Source organism: Vanessa cardui, chromosome 24 (assembly GCF_905220365.1).
Source record: "Vanessa cardui chromosome 24, ilVanCard2.1, whole genome shotgun sequence".
NCBI lineage: Eukaryota > Metazoa > Arthropoda > Insecta > Lepidoptera > Nymphalidae > Vanessa > Vanessa cardui.
This window is the reverse complement of record NC_061146.1, coordinates 9,353,085-9,372,785: the sequence shown is the minus strand read 5'-3', so window position 1 is coordinate 9,372,785 and position 19,701 is coordinate 9,353,085. Positions and strand designations below refer to the sequence as shown.

Here is a 19,701-nt window from a genome sequence, read left to right as displayed (position 1 = left end):
ACATAGATTGTTGATGGATGATGGGTTGTACCTACTCCTCTAATATTCTTCCACCACGCATACTTACTTGGTATTGTTGTGATCAGGTTTGAGTGAGTGAGCCAGTGCCAGACAGTTGCCAGTACGACAAGTTACATAATATATCAGCTTTCAAGATTGGACGCATGTTATGTGAGAAATGGTTAAATTTTCATAGAGCTCAATGTCTTTCGGCAATGGTGACTATATATCATCAGCTCGGCCATTTGATCTTCCCTTTACACAAGTTTCAAAAAGTGTCATACCAAGAAAAAAGTCACCTTCAGACCCAATATTTTTAAGGGCTGTCCTACTTACTGGCAAATATAGCTAAATAACCTAGCCATTAGCGTTTTTGTTGTGTTTATTGGATTTATAATAATAATATGTAGTCTCTATTAAAGACTACTTTATATTGTCACAGCCCGTCACAACCACACAGGGTACCATGAACAAGACATTCGTAGACGATGTCGAAATATCGAGCTCCACCGAACAAAAATTAAAAACATGGTAAATATCCCGAAATTAATAACTTTAATCACACAGGGTACCATTGAAAATCAGCGTTGGGTTCTTGGAACCTAACTTGGAAGCCATTGCTACACCTTATAGGACACATTAATTATCATTGTTTTATTTTTGTGGATTTTTTTACACTCTTTATTCTTTTTATTGTGTCTCGTGTCCTAATAAACATTTCTTTCTTTCTTTCATTGGACTAAGCAATCAATCATTATCACAGTCAAGGTCAAACCAATATAGTAATACGTCCCCTAAGCTATTAAACGGCTGATTGGATAATCACACCCATCATTTGAACCGACAGCTTTCAGTAGAGACAGGTCCTAAATACAGTTAACATTGTAATTTGTATCGGTAATTAATGTTGACAAGTGTAGCTTTAATTTTGAATATAGAATATGTAAAATATAGAAAATATAGTGGAAATATCTTAAAATGAAAATATACTTTACCAGCCACCTCTCCCGTCTTCGCACGAGAAAAATACTGATACTAAATATACTACAAACGATGTTACGACATAACATTGGAAACTTTTAAAATTATCAGTGTTTCTTTACTATACTGTCCATGTATTATACACAAAAACCTTCCTCTTGAATCACTCTATCTATTAAATTTAAAAATACAAAGTCATGTTAGTTAAATACAATTACATATATATGCATGTAATACATAATGCCTGCAAGTCAATAAGTATTAATTCCACGCTTTTTTATATGGAATAGGTTGGCGGACGAGCATATAAGCCACATCACCCATAGGCAATGAAGAAGTAAGAAATATTAACTATTCCTTATATCGTCAATGCGCCACCAACCTTTGCAACTAAGATGCTATGTCCCTTGTGCCTGTAGTTACGCTGGCTCACTCACCCTTCAAAACGGAACACAACAATACTACTGTTTAGCGGTAGAATATCTAATGAGTGGGTGGTACCTACCCCGGTGGACTTGCACAAAACCCTACCATCAAGAATATCGTCTGCATAATCTTGTATTATTCAATATGCCTTCTTTACCAATGTATTTTTTACTAATGAATTTAATTTATGAAACGGCAAAGTTAAACAGCTTAGTTATCATCAGTAATTATTTTTCTCAGAAAACGTTTAAGTGTAAAATTTAAGAGGAACGTTAAGAAAATTTTCAGCGCTTTAGGTTATTATTAAACTAATGAATTTTATGCCAGACCTCGATCTAGAAGATCACAGGTTATTACCAATGAAAATAATAATTTTGTGATTATAATTATGATAATGAAAATAATTTTTTGCCTCTTACTTCTCGGTTATTTCCTATTTTCATTAATCAATGAGAATTGTTAACGCTTCTATCTATACATATAATCAAATTGGAGTGTGTGTTTGTTATTAAAATAACCGCTTTTTACTAAAAGACAAAGTTGACGACCTCCGTGATCTATCGTGGTCATCATGGTCCCAGGTTCGATTACGACCTTGTCGATATAGAAAAGGTTCATTAGTTTTATATTGTCTTGAGTTTGGGATACCGTCGTTGCTTCTAATTTTCCACAACACAAGTGCTTTAGCCTTACATTGGGATCAGAGTAATGTATGTGATGTTGTCCAATATTTATATTAATTTATTCAGTGGAACTGTATTTGTACAACGCAACTTAGGAATATGTGTTATACATATGGGTATATGACAAAGCCTATACGATTTAACACCCTAACTGATGAAGACAAATGGGGGATGGTTCATTTGCTGATGTGACGTCATTAGATTTGAAATCCAGGAGTAATTGCTATTATGTGACGCAGCGACATGTGACGCGATAGAGGGAAATTGAATAATCACATAATGGGGTTCTTTATTTAAAACATTTATTTGGAATAGAGAGATTTTAAGTATTTACTATTACTATATTTTACATAAATAAAAACTTTAACAAACAGAAAAACCGACTTCATACAAAATACTATTTTAAAACAAATAAATATGCACTAAAAAGTAATAAAATAATTACGTATTCAGCATGTTTTTTAGAGTCCTCCTCAGTAGAATGAAATAAAAAATATTAAACTATTTACAAGTCGATTTACGATTATATAATGTAGTTATAATTATTATTTGTTATAATTATGTTATAATTATTAATTGTTATATTTGGAGCCGATGTCAGCCACGGGCATACGCCTCAACAATCAAAAGAAAGAAGCGATCCGAGCCCCTTGATTGACCCAGTATATTATCGTATAAAAGGTAATTTGTAAAAAATATATTTCTTAAATCATTCTCGTATTGTTTATTGCTAGATATACTTTAGGATTTTCTTGTCTCGCTTTCTATATCCCTATATCTTTAAAATTACGCAACGGATTTTGATGCGGTGTTTAAATTGAAACATTCATTCGACAGGATGGACATATATAATACATACACAATATAGTAAATAAACAAGAAAAGTTAGTAGTATATTTAGTATCATCATTACACCCGTGCGAATCCGGGGCGGATCGCAAGTGCTTTATTATTGAAAATCCCTTTATTATTATGCTCTTGTTCACGGAATAAAGATAGTGTGCAAAGATAATTAAATGAAGATCAAATATGTATTTAAGCATGGAAATAGCCCAAAACATTTGTTGCATTCAAATAACGAGAAAACTGAAAATAATAATTGAATCCCTTTTTTTTAATAATTTTGTTTCAGTAATCATATCGTGAATCGCTATCTCCTATATTTTAATTTAATTATAATTAATTAATAAACGTAAATATATTCTTTTTTTTGTCTGACTTTGAGAGACTTGGTGATAGGCTTTTACGTAAAGCCTTTTGGGTGGACACCACCAACTCAGATTTACACCATCAAACAGAAATACATACTGTTGTGTTCATATTTTTGCTTGCCTGGGTTTGAACCCGCAATCATCGGTTAAGATGTTCGCGTTATCACCACTGGACAGTCTGACTCTTTATGTATCTACACAATCAATTGATTTAATATATAAATATAATAATTTCATAAAAAACCAACCTTGGGAACTAAGATGCTATGTACCTGCAGTTACACTGGCTCACTCACCCTTCAAACCGGAACTCAACAATACTGCGTACTTGTTAAGCGGTAGAATATCTGATGAGAGGGTGGATACCTATCCAGGCGGGCTTGTACAAAGCCTTACCACCAATGAAGGTATATTAATCATAAACTGCACAATAAATCTGAGTTATTAGCAAATCGCATGAAATACGTAAATCTAAGGCTTGTTTAACTTTTTTCCCACTGTCATTGGAAAAAGCTATAACTACAAGCACAAGGGACATAACATGGGGAGTATTTCTGACCGCCCGGCCACGGGAAATTCGCCGACGCGAAAATTCGCGCGGTGCGAACGGCGAAGCGTGTACATTGCTATACGTTTGTTTCATTCGCACGACGCGAATATTCCGTGGCCAGGCCAGGCCAGGCCATTATCCATGGAGGAGGTGTCTAAAAAAGAGTTTTTATATGCAGTTTTTTTTTCGTTTAAATTTACTCGTATGTTGTATTTCGCGCAATGATATTATGATATGAAAATATTCCTTGATTGCTCTTTGTTTGATTCACCGGGGATGTAATTTGAATTAAATATATTCGAAAATCAACCTCGATTAATGATGTATTATAAATATAAAATACATATGTTAAAAACAATTATTAGTATTCATGCGATGTTATATGTGTGTGCTGTACAGTTATAATGGGATTTTTAATTATATAAACAATTATAGTAACAGCCTGTAAATTTCCCAATGCTAAGCTTCTCCTTTTTGAGGTGCAGGTTTGGAATACATTCCACCACGCTTGTCCAAAGCCGGTTGGTGGAATACACATGTGGCAGAATTTCTATTGTTAAAATTTTGTTGCACCTTTTTTTTCTGGAACTATTTTTTTTTGGTAGTGTTTGATGCTAAACTATTAATCTAAAAAAATAGTATAGTAGTATTCTTCACTTTTATACTTAAAACTCTATCACAAAACTGTTTATATATTAATGTTATATATGTAAAAATTACTCAGTCTGTTTGTCTGTCTGTCGTTCTTTCACGATCTAACCAATGAAGCGAATTTGACAAAATTTGGTGTGAACCAAACTTGAACTTCAAAGACGAACATAGGCTACATTTTCTTGCCAAACACATGAAAGTCAACCCCTTAAAACACGAGCAAAACCGCGTGAATCAACTAGTAAAATATAAAGCATATTTCGTCCGAATTTATATCAACCTACATTAATTACTTTCCACCCTGAACTGAAATGGAAGTAATGAGCTCACTTAATCCTCGAATGACTGACACAACACGGCTCGTTTCCATTTCACGCGTTAACGTGCTAATTGACGGTTCAGAGACGAAAAATTACGAGATATTTATGGCATAAAACCTCGCACATAATAACAAATCTAAATATTTGAATAGTAGTCGCCTGCGGCTTCGTCCGTTTTAGGATGTTGGATATCATGCGTTAGGCAAAAAAGTAGCCTATGTCCTTTCTTGGATTTTAAGTTTACTTCATATGGAATTTCATCAATATCGGTTCAGCGGTTTCGCCGTGAAAGAGCGACACACAGACAGATAGAGTTGCTTTCACGTTTGAAATATTAATATAGATTCGAATAGGTTCAATAAATTACTTTTGAATAGTAATGTTTGAATGTTGAATCAAATGCAAAGCTATCGGAAACTAGATTCTACTGAGAACCGGCAACAAGTTACTCTTTTCAACCGATTCAATTACAGAGTATGTCAGTACAGTACAATATATTTTTTATACATATGTGTATGTATTGCCCAGAAATCAAGAAATACTAACACACACACACACACACACACACACATATATCAAAATATGTATAATTTTTTTCTATTTTTGCCTGTTTGTTCTGGCTGCTCTGGAACGTTTGATTATGATAGCTGACGGCCCATTTGAGATTGGTCATCATTATTGTTCCTACTTGTCTGTACAGTACTCCTTGATTAGAGGGGGTTCAAGTTACAGATAAAAGTAGAGCCTACTTGAGAATATAGAGACAGGCCTTAGTGTCTTCAGCGAGAACGCATCACAGCTTATGGTGGCGTTGGAATGCAGGAGTACTATGCGGATCACGTGTCTCACGTCCGCAGACGTGGCGAACCGAGGACCTCGTTCCCGCAAGCGGTTTTATTGTGGTGGATAGGTATCGTCACAGCTAAAGAGTATTGTGTATAATGATTATAGTTATTAGAGTCATTACTGACAGATTTGAGCGATTATGTGCTAACCGAAAGTTAACAGTTCTTAAAATATTTCATAAATAATAATAAATAAATAAATATGAGACAACATCACATACATTACTCTGATCCCAATGTAAGTAGCTAAAGCACTTGTGTTATGGAAAATCAGAAGTAACGAAGGTACCACAAACACCCAGACCCAACATAGAAAACTTACGGTAATCTACATCGACTCGACCGAGAATCGAACCCGGGACCTCGGAGTGGCGTACCCATGAAAACCGGTGTACACACCACTCGACCACGGATGTCGTCAAATTCCATATATCTATGTATTCTACTTACAATTGGTCAAAATGGTATAAAAGATGTTTTATACAGTAACTTTTTAAGCTATCATTTGTATATAATTAAAAATGTAGACTTGGTGGTGACTGGGTACCATCCATTCATCAGATATTCTACCGTCAAACAGCAGTACTTAGTATCGTTGTGTTCCGGTTTCAAGGGTGAGTGAGCCAGTGTCGTCCACTAACCTATCTACATATATATAAAATAAAAAGTCCTGACTAACTGATTCATCATCGCCGAGCTTAAACTGTTGGAGTAAGGGCATTGAAAGTTGGTGAGTAGGATGGATTTATTGCGTAGGCACCCACAAAGAAAGAATTTTTGGATATTCTATCCCCAAAAGGGTGAAATAGGGGTTAAACATTTGTATGGAAGTCTGTCAGTTTTTAAGTTCGAAACATGAATTTTGGGATACTCGGGATTTGGGATTAAAAATAGTCGAGATGGCCCAGTGGTTAGAACGCGTGCATCTTAACCGATGATTGCGAGTTCAAACCCAGGCAAGCACCGCTGATTCATGTGCTTTATTTGTCTTTATAATTCATCTCGTGCTCAGCGGTGAAGGAAAACATCGTGAGGAAACCTGCATGTGACAAATTTCATAGAAATTCTGCCACATGTGTATTCCACCAACCCGCATTGGAACAGCGTGGTGGAATATATTCCAAACCTTCTCCTCAAAGGGAGAGGAGGCCTTTAGCCCAACAGTGGGAATTTACAGGCTGTTGTTGTTGATTAAAAATAAGTCGATACCTATTTCAGCGTTTTTGGATATTCTATCCCTAAAGGGGTAAAAAAAGGGTTGAAAGTTTGTACGGTAGTCCGTAATTTTTTAAGTTAGAGACGTAAATATTTTAGTTTTGGGAACTCGATTAAAAATACGTCGATACCTATATCAGCGTTTTTGGATATTCTATCTAATTCGTCTAGTAATAAGGGTTAAATGTTTGTCTTTCAATTTTAAATATGAAATTTTATTTTTCGGAAAACCGATTAAAAATAAGTCGAAAGCTATTTCAGTGTTTATGGATATTCTAGCCCTAAGGGGTGTAATAGGGATTGCCACTTCGTATATATGTTAGTCCGGAATTCCGCCATTTTTTAAGTCACAATTATAACCATTATTTTTAGGATACTGATTAAAAATGATTAAATACGTATTTTAGTTTTCTGGATATTTTAGGCCTAAGGGGTTAAATAAGTGTTTCGTATATAGGTTAATCTGGAAGTCGGCCATCTTTGAAGTTAGAAACATGAAACTATATTTTTGAAACAGGTTAGAAATGAGCAGATATTTATTTGAGCATATTGAATATTCTGACTAACTAACTAGGGTTGAAATGGATGTCGTTATTTCGTATATAGGTTAGTTGAGGTCCGTCATTTTTAAGTTCGAAGATTGAAGTGCCAATAATATTACTGAGGAATTTGAGACCTTCAAAATTATGCAACGGCACCAAACTAATAGTTCTCCATACTTGATGATGGATGAATAGATGAGAAGCAGTGTAATATATATTTTAAGTTCTAAGGATTACATTTTAAATTAGTCTTATTAAGTTATTTATAATCATTTTTCACGCCAGCAAGGCCGCCGGAAACAGATAATATCATATATAAGGCCTTGATTTTTATAATACTTAAGTAAGTAAATGATAAAATAAATGAGACATATTACTCGATTACATTACTCGATACTCGAAAGGTTTTTATAGATGACTAGCTGACCCGGCGAACTTCGTATCGCCAAACAGTCGATTCTTTAATTTTTTATTCTTTTTAGGTTAATAAGTCAACAATTACATTATGTCAAAAATTATAAAACACATAAAATACTTTTAATAGTCACTAAAAAATCTCAATGAAAATCACAATTTCAGATTTCTTATTATCCAATCCATCAGCCCATTTCCGTCCACTGCTGGACATAGGCCTCTTCAATTGCACGCCACTGAGATCGTTCTCGGGCTACTCGCACCCAGCTCCTGCCAGCCGTCTTGCGTAAGTCGTCACTCCACCGTGCTCGAGGACGTCCTACACTACGTTTGCCGAGACGCGGTCTCCACTCTAGAACACGTTTCCCCCAACGGTTATCGGTTCTGCGACAAATATGGCCAGCTCACTGCCACCTTAGCTTACTAATCCGTTGGGCTATATAGATGACTTTGGTTCTTTGGTTCTGGACTTTAAACTGGTGGACCAGCCTTGCCGTGAGTGTCCACGTTCCGGCTCCGTATGTCATGACGGGTAAGTGGCACTGGTTGAAGACTTTCGTCTTAAGGCACTGGGGAATCGACGATGTAAAGATTCGACGTAATTTTCCAACCGCTGACCAACCTAGCTGAATTCTTCTATTCACTTCGTCCTCAAGGTTGTTTTTACCTAATCGCAAAGTCTGCCCGAGGTAGACATATTTTTGAACAACTTCGAGGACGGTACCGTGTATCGCAATCGGTTCCGGTAGAACATGTTCATTGAACATGACCTTGGTTTTATCCAAGTTCATCCGTAGGCCGATACGAATAGAAGAATCAGCCAGCTCGTTCAGCATTTGTTGTATGTAGGTCCTGCAGCGTTTCTGCCATGATGATGATGTCGTCTGCGAATCTCAAGTGAGAGATGTATTCGCCATTGATGTTGATGCCACGTCCTTTCCAGTTCAGCGTCTTCAACATATCCTCCATTGCATTAGTGAACAATTTGGAGAAATAACGTCCCCTTGTCTCACTCCTCGATGCAATGGTATGGGATTTGTTTGCTGATTCTGTACTCGGACGGACATGGTGGCAGCTTCGTAGAGACATCTCATCACTTGGATATATCGCCCATCAACTTGGCAACGCTGCAGGGACTTGGAACTTGCTTTGAACGTGCAACTACTGGCAATGTTTGGCAAAAATCTCCTGATAATAAAATCATTGCGCCACCAAATTGGTTTTGGTTGTTCATTCATCCCACACTATTAGTTTACATAACTGCTAAACCTTTGCCATTGTAGAATTCTTGGAAATGTTTTGTCCTTCGCCTTATAGGAGGCATATTTAGTAAGTTACAAACAACAACAACAACAAACAACAGCCTGTAAATTTCCACTGCTGGGCTAAAGGCCTCCTCTCACTTTGAGGAGAAGGTGTGGAACATATTCCACCACGCTGTTCCAATGCGGGTTGGCGGAATACACATGTGGCAGAATTTCTATGAAATTTGACACATGCAGGTTTCCTCACGATGTTTTCCTTCACCGCTGAGCACGAGATGAATTATAAAGACAAATTAAGCACATGAATCAGCGGTGCTTGCCTGGGTTTGAATCCGCAATCATCGGTTAAGATGCACGCGTTCTAACCACTGGGCCATCTCATCTCGACTCACAAACACACAACACTTTTTTAATTTTATAGAAATTTGTGGATTTTAGGTTTAGTAATATTATAGATGCACAGCAAAGAGATATTTACATTTCAAGCGACATTTTACCACAGACAATTTACATTTTACCATAGACAATTTGTTTTTGATTAAAAAAAATAAATATTGACAAATATTGACATTAATATTTATACGATACTAACGTCACTCAATTGTTTTACCTTCCCGAAACCTCTCCACTAACACAAACTTTATCGTATGGTATTAAAGTTCATATTGACTTTTAAGTATTGTCAACACAATACAAATCTTTTGTATGGGAGTATAGAAAAGTGTTGTTTTTCGACTTTTTCAGGAAATTTAAAATTTTTTTTTTGGAATTTTTCTCTCCGTAAGAACCATCCTTGTACTTCAAGGAATATTTAAAAAAAAGAATTAGCGAAATCGGTCCAACCGTTCTCGAGTTTTGCGCTTAGCAACACATTTAGCGACTCATTTTTATATTATAGATAAGAAGTGTGGAATTAGGATTGGTTGATTTTCATGCATGTATTGTATTTAATAACTGCTTCATTCAACTTACAGTCAGAAAAGATTAACTACTGAGTTTTTTGTCAGTTATACTCGGTAGAATCTACATTTGGAACCGTAAAAGAGTAATGGTTTAAAAGCACTCAAAAGAGCTTACTGTATACAGTATGTATTGATTTTATTCAATTAAATGAACGAAAGGAAAGAAAGAAACGGTCAAGTCATTAATGGTACAGCAGCCTACTATGTACTTTTGCACAGTTTGCATAGCATATTCAAGGTTGCGTCTCTCTAGTGAACATGATACATACTCGTGTCAGGGGGACCACTTATCCATAACATCATGTTATATAAATAAAATTTTAACAAAAAGAAAAACCGACTTCAAACAAAACAGTATTTTAAAACAAATTAAAATGCACTAAAAAGTAATAAAAATAATTGCATATTTAACACATTTTTGAGAGTCCTCCTAGGTAAAATGAAATGAAAAATATTAGACTACTTAAAAGTCGATTTACGATTATATAACGTAGTTATAGTTATTGTTATATTTGGAGCCGGTGTCAGCCACAGGCACACGCTTCATCAATCAAAAGAAAGAAGCGATACGAGCCTTTTGATTGACCCAGTATAATATCGTATAAAAGGTAATTCGTAAGAAACATTTCTTAAAGTATTCTCGTATTGTTTTTTGATAATAGGTATAATATAGGGTTGGCTGACACCGACTCCAAATATAGCAATAATTATAACTACATTAAATAATCGTAAATCGACTTTTAAGTAGTCTAATATTTTCAACCGACTTCCAAAAGGAGGAGGTTATCAATTCGTCTGTATTTTTTTTTTTTTTTTTTATGTTTGTTACCTCATAACTTTTCACTGGGTGGACCGATTTTGATATTTTTTTTTTGTTTGAAAGGTAGTGCTTCCCGTGGGGTCCCATTTTTTTTATTTTTTTTTCCGATGATGGTATCCATGTGAAAACGACATAAGTCTTAAATTTGCATTACGTATATGCGCGACAAATAGGTGAATAACTGAAAATCACGTTAACCAATTTTGATAATTCTTTTTTTATTATAAAATATATACTTCAAGGGTAATTTGGTGAAAGTTTGGTAAGGTTCTGAGCACAGGATCCATGACAAAGTAACGGAACGGAAGGGAACGGAACAATTCTGAGGAGCACGTTAGTGATACTCGGTCGAATCTTTTATTTATAGGTTATTTGGATATTTGAGTCACCTTCCGTAATGTGGTTATGTTTATGTAATTATCATAGTCGAATATTATAATCAACTAGCTACGCACCCCGGCTTCGCACGGGTGCAATACTGATACTGAATATACTACAGAATCTGTTTATATACGACATCACATCGCAAACTTCTAAAATTATCAGTGTTTCTTTACTATATTGTTCATGTATTATATACACAAACCTTCCTCTTGAATCACACTATCTTTTAAAAAAAACTGCATCAAAATCCGTTGCGTAGATTTAAAGATATAGGGACAGAGAAAGCGACTTTGTTTTATACTATGTAGTGATGGAACTCCTATACGGCTCGCAGTTAGGGTGCGATATGGGGCAGAATTTCTTACTATCTTTAATCAAATTTTGTGTATGTGATGTGATGTCATATGATGTACGAAATATAGTTGGTCTTTTTCAAAGGTTTTTTGCTGAGTTCGATTACAGCTCTTTCGAGGGAGCCTTTTACCTAGGAGGACTCTCAAAAATGTGTTAAATATGCAATTATTTTTATTACTTTTTAGTGCATTTTAATTTGTTTTAAAATACTGTTTTGTTTGAAGTCGGTTTTTCTTTTTGTTAAAATTTTATTTATTTTTTGATTTTAAGTGAAGCTTATGTAGACTAACATTTTTTTCTTAATATGGATAGATTAAGCGTGCCGTTTATATGAATCAGAAACTACTTCAGGGACAATTTCAAAAGAAACTTTCGAATAAAGCAAAAATAGACTTTCGAAAATGCGGCTTTAATACGTCATGCGGCATAAAGTACGAGGTACCACCCTCGAATGAGCTGTAATCGACCTCAGTCAAAAAACTTTGCAAAAGAGCTATTCGTATGCTATGTCGTACATCATATGACATTACATCATATACACAAAATTTGATTAAAGACAGTAAGAAATTCTGCCCCAAATCGCACCCTAACTGTAAGCCGTTTAGGAGTTTAGGAGTTCCGTCAATACATAGTATAAAACAAAGTCGCTTTCTCTGTCCCTATATCTTTAAAACTACGCAACGGATTTTGATGCGGTTTTTTTTAATAGATAGTGTAATTCAAGGGAAAGGTTTGTGTATATAATAAATGAACAATATAGTAAAGAAACACTGACAATTTTAGAAGTTTGCAATGTGATGTCGTAAATAAACAAATTCTTTAGTATATTTAGTATCAGTATTGCACCCGTGAGAAGTCGGGGCGGGTCGCTAGTTGATTATAATATTCGATTATAACAATTACATGAACATAACCATGTTCCGGAAGGTGATTCAAATATCCAAGTAACCCATAAATAAAAGATTCGACCGAGTATTGCTAACGTGCTCCTCAGAATTGTTCCGTTCCCTCCCGTTCCCTTAATTTGTCATGGATCCTGTGCTCAGAACCTTACCAAACTTTCACCAAACTACCCTTAAAGTATATCCTTTATAGTAAAAAAAGAATCATCAAAATTGGTAAACGTGATTTTGAGTTATTCACCTATTTGTCGCGCATATACATAATGCAAATTTAAGACTTATGTCGTTTTCATATGGATACCATCATCGGAAAAAAATAAAAAAAATGGGACCCCACGGGAAGCACTACCTTTCAAACAAAAAAAAAATTATCAAAATCGGTCCACCCAGTAAAAAGTTATGAGGTAACAAACATTAAAAAAAAAAAAAAAAAAAAAAAAATTAAAAAAAAATAAAATACAGACGAATTGATAACCTCCTCCTTTTTGAAGTCGGTTGAAAAGCAAAAAAATTAAGAATCTTTAATTAATAGAAAAAAGAAAAATTAAGATAACTGAACTTAATAATTTTATTACAACTTGCATGTGTGTTTGTGTGAGGCAGATGAATTTGTGTGTCTGTGGGTGTGTCTGTGCGTGTCTGAGTGTATGAATGATTGATGTCCATCTAGTGTGTGTTTTTATACATACAAAATATTGTTAAGTTCCTTCGAACGTGTATGTACTAACTTATTCCTCAGAAAATCAGAACCAAAAATTTTTTACAGTCTATATTTTTAAAAGAAATTTCGAAATCCAAAACTGGGTGAAGTGATTCCAGAAATATATACAAAATTCCGATGATCCGTCTCGCGATGAAATACTGTCTTTTCTCGAAAACGATATCGTTAAAGGAATAAATGGCTTGTAAGGAAAATTCGAATAATTTCACCGAATTTCCTCTTCGAATGATTGATGTGGTATTCGATAAAGTTATTGCTTATTTATATTCTGTGGTAGATAATTATGCGATCGAATGTGAGATGTCTTATTATATATTGACGACCGTGGTCGAGTTATGTGTACACCGGTTTTCATGGGTACAGTTCGTGGTTCAAGATACGATTCTCGGCTGAGTCGATGTGGAAATTGTATTAGTTTTCTATGTTGTCTCGGGTCTGAGTGTTATCGTCATTACTTCTGATTTTTCATAACACAAGTGCTTTAGCTACTTACATTGGGATCAGAGTAATGTATGTGATGTTGTCCAATATTTATCTATCTATTATATTATGATATAAAGATATATGGAGTTGATGGTAGGTGGTCACTACAGTACATACTCATTGACAATGTCATCAAAATTTTGTCACTCGAATTGCTTTTATAGTTTCAAACCGAAACACCATACCATGTATGGTAAAATACAATAATTGGTGGTACCCACACAGGTAGGCTTAAAATAAGCACTCATGTTCCAGGGTCGTTGAACCCTAAATTAGAATATTTCACGACAAAAGACGTCATAATAATTATGACTTTATGTTCAAACCTTTTCTTTTATTAAGAGTCTCTGTGGCTTTGTCGGCGATACCTTTGTGTAAACATGAAATAATTAATTAAACAACAGGTGAAATTATATATACCAGTTAATTAAAAGTTAATGTTAAAAGATATTCATAAACTCGACTTAATATATATAATATACAACATTATTTAAACTTGGTGGTAGGGCTTTGTGCAAGCCCGTCTGGGTATGTACCACCTACTCATCAAGTATTCTACCGCTAAACAACAGTACGCAGTATTGTTGTGTTCCAGTTTGAAGGGTGAGTGATGCTATGTCACTTGTGCCTGTAGATACACTGGGTATCTACAGGCACAAGTGACATAGCATCTTAGTTTCCGAGGTTGGTGGCGCATTGACGATGTAAGGATTAATATTTCTAACAGCGTCATTGTCTATGGGTGATGGTGACCACTTACCATCAGGTGGCCCATATGCTCGTTCGCCAACCTATTCCATAAAAATACGTAGAATTACTGTCGTGTACTATCAGTAGAAGCGCGGGTAATTCGTTGACTTTATGGTAAGTGGTCACCACTGTGAATATTCCTTACGGAACTAATCTTGGGAAACTTAGATATTATGTCCTTTATGCCTGTAGTTATACTGGCTCACTCATCTGACTGGAAGATTGGTGATACGATATATGGTGGTGGTACCCAGAATAGTTTGTACATAGCCTTACCACTAAGTAAGGTTATAAATACATACACATATCAACAGGTAGGTCATTTGTAAGTAAGAATTATTTAAAAATAATAATTATTATAAAATTATGTGTGGTTGAATCTTTTTTAATAATAGAAAGATGGAAATTATTGTATTTTTCAAACATATGTACATAATGTGAATATGTATGATATATATATATATTTGTATATAACTCGAGTTATCGTCAGTCATAAGCTGATTTATTTATAATTATATATGTTCGCGGTCAGAACACGAGTCATATGTATGTTTAGTAATAGTTTCCATAAAACTGCTCTTTAAGCGAGCATTTGAAATTAGACCTTAAGAGCCTAGATATAAAACCGTGAATTGCATAAACTCCAAAGTTCATTGCATGGGTCGTTCCAGTGATGTGATGTCACACTTGTTGACTATTATTAAACTTTGGCTTTAGAACATATAGTGTATATATACTAGCTGAGCCCGTGACATCGTTCGCTTTTGAATTAAAAAAAATGTATTGTTGTTACCTAAGTTACTCTTTATAACATCATTTATTGGTGAAAATCCCGTCAAAATCGATGCCAGAGATGAGCCGGAACAAACAGAGAGACAAACAAAAATTGATTTTTTTTTATTTTATGTGTTAACACACACACACACATGTATGATTAAACAGAGCTGAAATGACCCAGTGGTTAGAACCCGTGCATCTTAACCGATGATTTCGGGTTCAAGTCCAGGCAAGCACCACTGTCTATATTTGCTTAATTTGTGTTTATAATTCATCTCCTGCTCGGTGGATGGAAAACATCGTGAGGAAACCTGCATGTGTTCATGTGCCAACCAACCCGCATTAGAACAGCGTGGTGGAATATGTTCCAAACCCTCTCCTTAATGGAAGAGGATGCCTTAGCCCAGCAGTGGGTAATTTACAGGCTGTTACTTTACTTTACTATAGACCTGTGTATACATACCATACATATATAATTAGAAAAAACTGGTTATTTTAATATTACGAACAGACACTCCGATTTTGTTATATGTATAGATAGATACGTCCAGGAAGGTTCACGATCGTAGACATAAAGTTACGTCACAATAATTAACAAAACGACCTTCGTGGTCGAGTGGAGTGTACACCGGTTTTCATGGGTACATTTCGAGGTCCCGGGTTCGATATAAATTATCATTAGTTTTCTATGTTATCTTGGGTCTACTTCTGATTACTTCTGATTTTCCATAACACAAGTGCTTTAGCTACTTACATTGCGATCATAGTATTGTATGTGATGTTGTCTCATATTTATTTGTTTATTTGTTGATTAATAATTAACAAAAGTGTCACAAAGTAAATTCAACTTTATGTATCGGCTTATAAGGTTCACATTCATTTCGAGTCTTTTGAAAGATAAGTCTATCTATATTAAATAAAAAAAATATTCACTCACCAAGTGCCAAGTACAGCACAAGAAATGCCGGCGATGTCATTGACCTGCCGGCCAGGAGGGCCACCCGCCCGCATTCGCAACGGTGACCACATCAATACCACATCCCACTATGACCTACCACCACGTAACTAGCACATCACTTATCACTGCCACTGATAACTAATTATGTGGGCCATGAATTATTAATAATCTGGATAAAACCAGTTATAGATAAAAGTTATTAATAAAATGTTTAGTCTATTTTAAAAGTAGATGAACACTGGTGCGACTGTTTTCTATCTTAATTTTCTCCGACTGTTATCTGAAACAAAGAAAAACTACATTAGTTTATTGTTTATTAATAATGAAAAAAGAGGAGAGTAGGTTGTCTTAATATCATATAAACTTCAGTGAATTAATACGTATAAAGAAAAATTATTACTAGAAGTCAGCACAAATAATCTTACATTTCAAATATAGAAGTAATAATTATACGTGCAAAGTAAGTAAGTAAAGTAAAAGCCTGTAAATTCCCACTGCTGGGCTAAAGGCCTCCTCTCCCTTTGAGGAAAAGGCTTGGAACATATGCCACGCTGTTTCAATTCGGGTTGGTGGAATACACACTTGGTAGAATTTCTATGTAATTTTTCACATGCAGGTTTCCTCATGATGTTTTCCTTCACCGCTGAGCAGGAGATGAATTATTAAGACAAATTAAGCACATAAATCAGCGGTGCTTGCCTGGGTTTGAACCCGCAATCATCGGTTAAGATGCACGCGTTCTAACCACTGGGCCATCTCGACTCAACGAAGTAATAACAATACGCATAATATTTGTTTTTTGTTTCTCTTTTTTTTATTATAATTTGACAGCAATGTTTACTGTAATGAATAAACAAGTTATAGTCATGAAAATATACAGGGTTACTGGAAATTCGACGTATTCCCGTTAGGAGGTGATAGGGGTGACTGTTTGCAATAATTTTAACCCCATATGCATCGTGCAAAGATTTACCATTTTTGAGTTATCACGTTTTTTAACTTTTTTTCAAATTTTGTCGAAAATGGAACTTAAAAAATTTATTTAACAAAAAAATATCAATTAAAATCTGTTTATAAGAAACGATTAAACACTAGATATTTGTCAATATTTAAACAATAATTATCGGTGCAAATTTAAAAATGCGAGTGGGTTACAAAATTTTTTTTCCTCAAATTGCATTAAAGACAGAAAAAATTATAAAATCCTTTATCATCGTTACGTTGTTTATATTTCCAACATTAACCTATCATAATTATTATTAAAAAATAAAACTCTACAATACATCATATATAACTTAACAATACCTATAAAAGCACACGTCCAGCTTAAAATGATGACGTCACAGTTTAAAGGCAAAGTTCCATTCGAATACAACAACAACAACCTGTAAATTTCCTATTGCTGGGTTAAGGCCTCCTCTTCCATTAAGGTAAGGGTTTGGAACATATTCCACCAAGCTGTTCCAATGCGGGTTGGTGGAATACACACCTGGTAGAATTTCTATGAAATTGGACACATGCAGGATTCCTCACGATGGTTTCCTTCACCGCCGAGCACGAGATGAATTATAAACACAAATTAAGCACATGAATATTCAGCGGTGCTTATCTAATTTTGAATCCGCAATCATCGGTTAAGATGCACGCGTTCTAACCACTGACCCATCTCGGCTCAATTCGAATACACGAGTGTATAAATCGTTCATTCGCCATTGAGCAATTGGATTTCATATTTTAAATATAAAGGGATATCTTCATACGAATTCAAAGATCAAGCTCTACGTAGCGATAAAAATTTTTCGCTGACACTCCATCCCGCCCACTCGTATGGAGAGCCATTACAGACAGACGCTACTGACATATTTTGTATGTGTTTTTTTAATATTAAAGTATGTTATAACGAATGTCATAAATGTAATATATTTTTCTACTAATGAACCTGTTATATTCGTAATTAATAACGTTTGAATATTTTATATTAATGATATTCAGAGTCATATACTTGTGTAATATGTTTGTATGATTATATATGTATAATGATGAGATAAATTAATATGTTACTGGTTAAAAAGTTGGCAGGGGCATCATTTTTTATTTTTTCCATTCTAGATAGAATATTTAAATGGCACGACATGGTTAGCCGAAAATAATCAGTTTTCCAAATTCTCTTATTCATATAATATATCTCAAGGCCAATATTAAAATATCTTTCCTTTCTTAAGGGCAACGCATCTGTTAGCCCTTTGGCGTTGCAGATGTCCATGGGTGATGGTAGTTGTTTTTCATCAGGTGAGCTTCGTGCCTGAGCACCTACACCAAAAAAACTAAAAACTAGGTAGGTAAATATCCTACTGTTCGTTCAAGGTTTCCTTAGAGGAAAAGGGTTGGAGCTTTTTCCACCATGTTGGTTCAGTATGGGTTGGTGGATCACCATGTGGCGGAGTTTCATTAATATTAGATACATATCAAGCACTGGGCGAAATATAAAGAGAAATTAAGCTCATATACATATAGTGGTGCTTGCCTGGAACCTGCAATCATCTGTTAAGATGAACGAGTTCTAAGAACTGGGCTATATTAGCTTAAGTATATATAATATTTTGATTCGCACACAGATTCCCTGTGATATTGGGCGAAGACTTTGTAGTGTTTCAATTTCAGTTCACGTGTTACTTACTTCCTATTAATGCTATAATCAAACCGAATAGAACTACCACTTATAGCCAGTAATACTAAATGAGTTTACAGTACTGTACAGTAACAGCCTGTAAATTTCCCACTGCTGGGCTAAGGTCTCCTCTCCCTTTCAGGAGTAGGAGAAGCATATTACACCACGCTGCTCCAATGCAATTTGGTGGATTCACATGTGGCGTAATTTTGAAATTACACACGTCGAGGTTTCCTCATAATATTTTCCTTCCCTGCTGAGCTCCAGACCGTCTCACTTTTTATGTATCTACACAATAAATTGATTCAATATATAAATATAATAATTTCATAAAAAACATTAATTGATTCCAAAATTAAAATGGGTTTCCCGAATAATACTTTAAGAATGTTCCCTGAATGGAGAATGTTATGCTTCTTTTTTCTTCCTTTAAAACTCAAAGATTTCTTTTTATTCAAAGATTCTAACCACTGGCCCATCTCGCCTAGTATGCCATACCATGTAGTACACAAATTCCTCCGAGTAGTTTTGAGTTTTTACAATATTTTCCTTGACTGTCACACAAAATCTAAATCGGCAAATTTAGTTCAACTTTTGTTCCATTGTCATGAAACTAACGATCATGACAATTGGACCAAAATGACTACAAAATTTTAGTTTCCGTTCATCTATTAACTAAATCTTTTATTTTAGGAATAATGATTGAAATTAAATCAGAGAAACAAAATCTTGAACATTTAATTTCCGAAAAGAATAGAAGTGTTATTAAAACAAGAGTCGGGCCAGTTACTGGCGCAAGTAAATAGCACGTCCCTAGCA

At 34.9% G+C, this 19,701-nt stretch overlaps 1 protein-coding gene across 1 annotated transcript in view; it reads right to left on the bottom strand.

Moving 5' to 3' along the window:
- LOC124540327 overlaps positions 1–16,463 on the bottom strand; it is a 54,726-nt gene extending 38,263 nt beyond the window's left edge. Inside the window, exon 1 of the mRNA XM_047117815.1 lies at positions 16,194–16,463. Within this exon, the coding sequence (XP_046973771.1) occupies positions 16,194–16,233 (40 nt within the window). The 5' untranslated portion in view covers positions 16,234–16,463. The remainder of the gene's footprint in view (positions 1–16,193) is intronic.
- Positions 16,464–19,701: the final 3,238 nt, after the last annotated feature.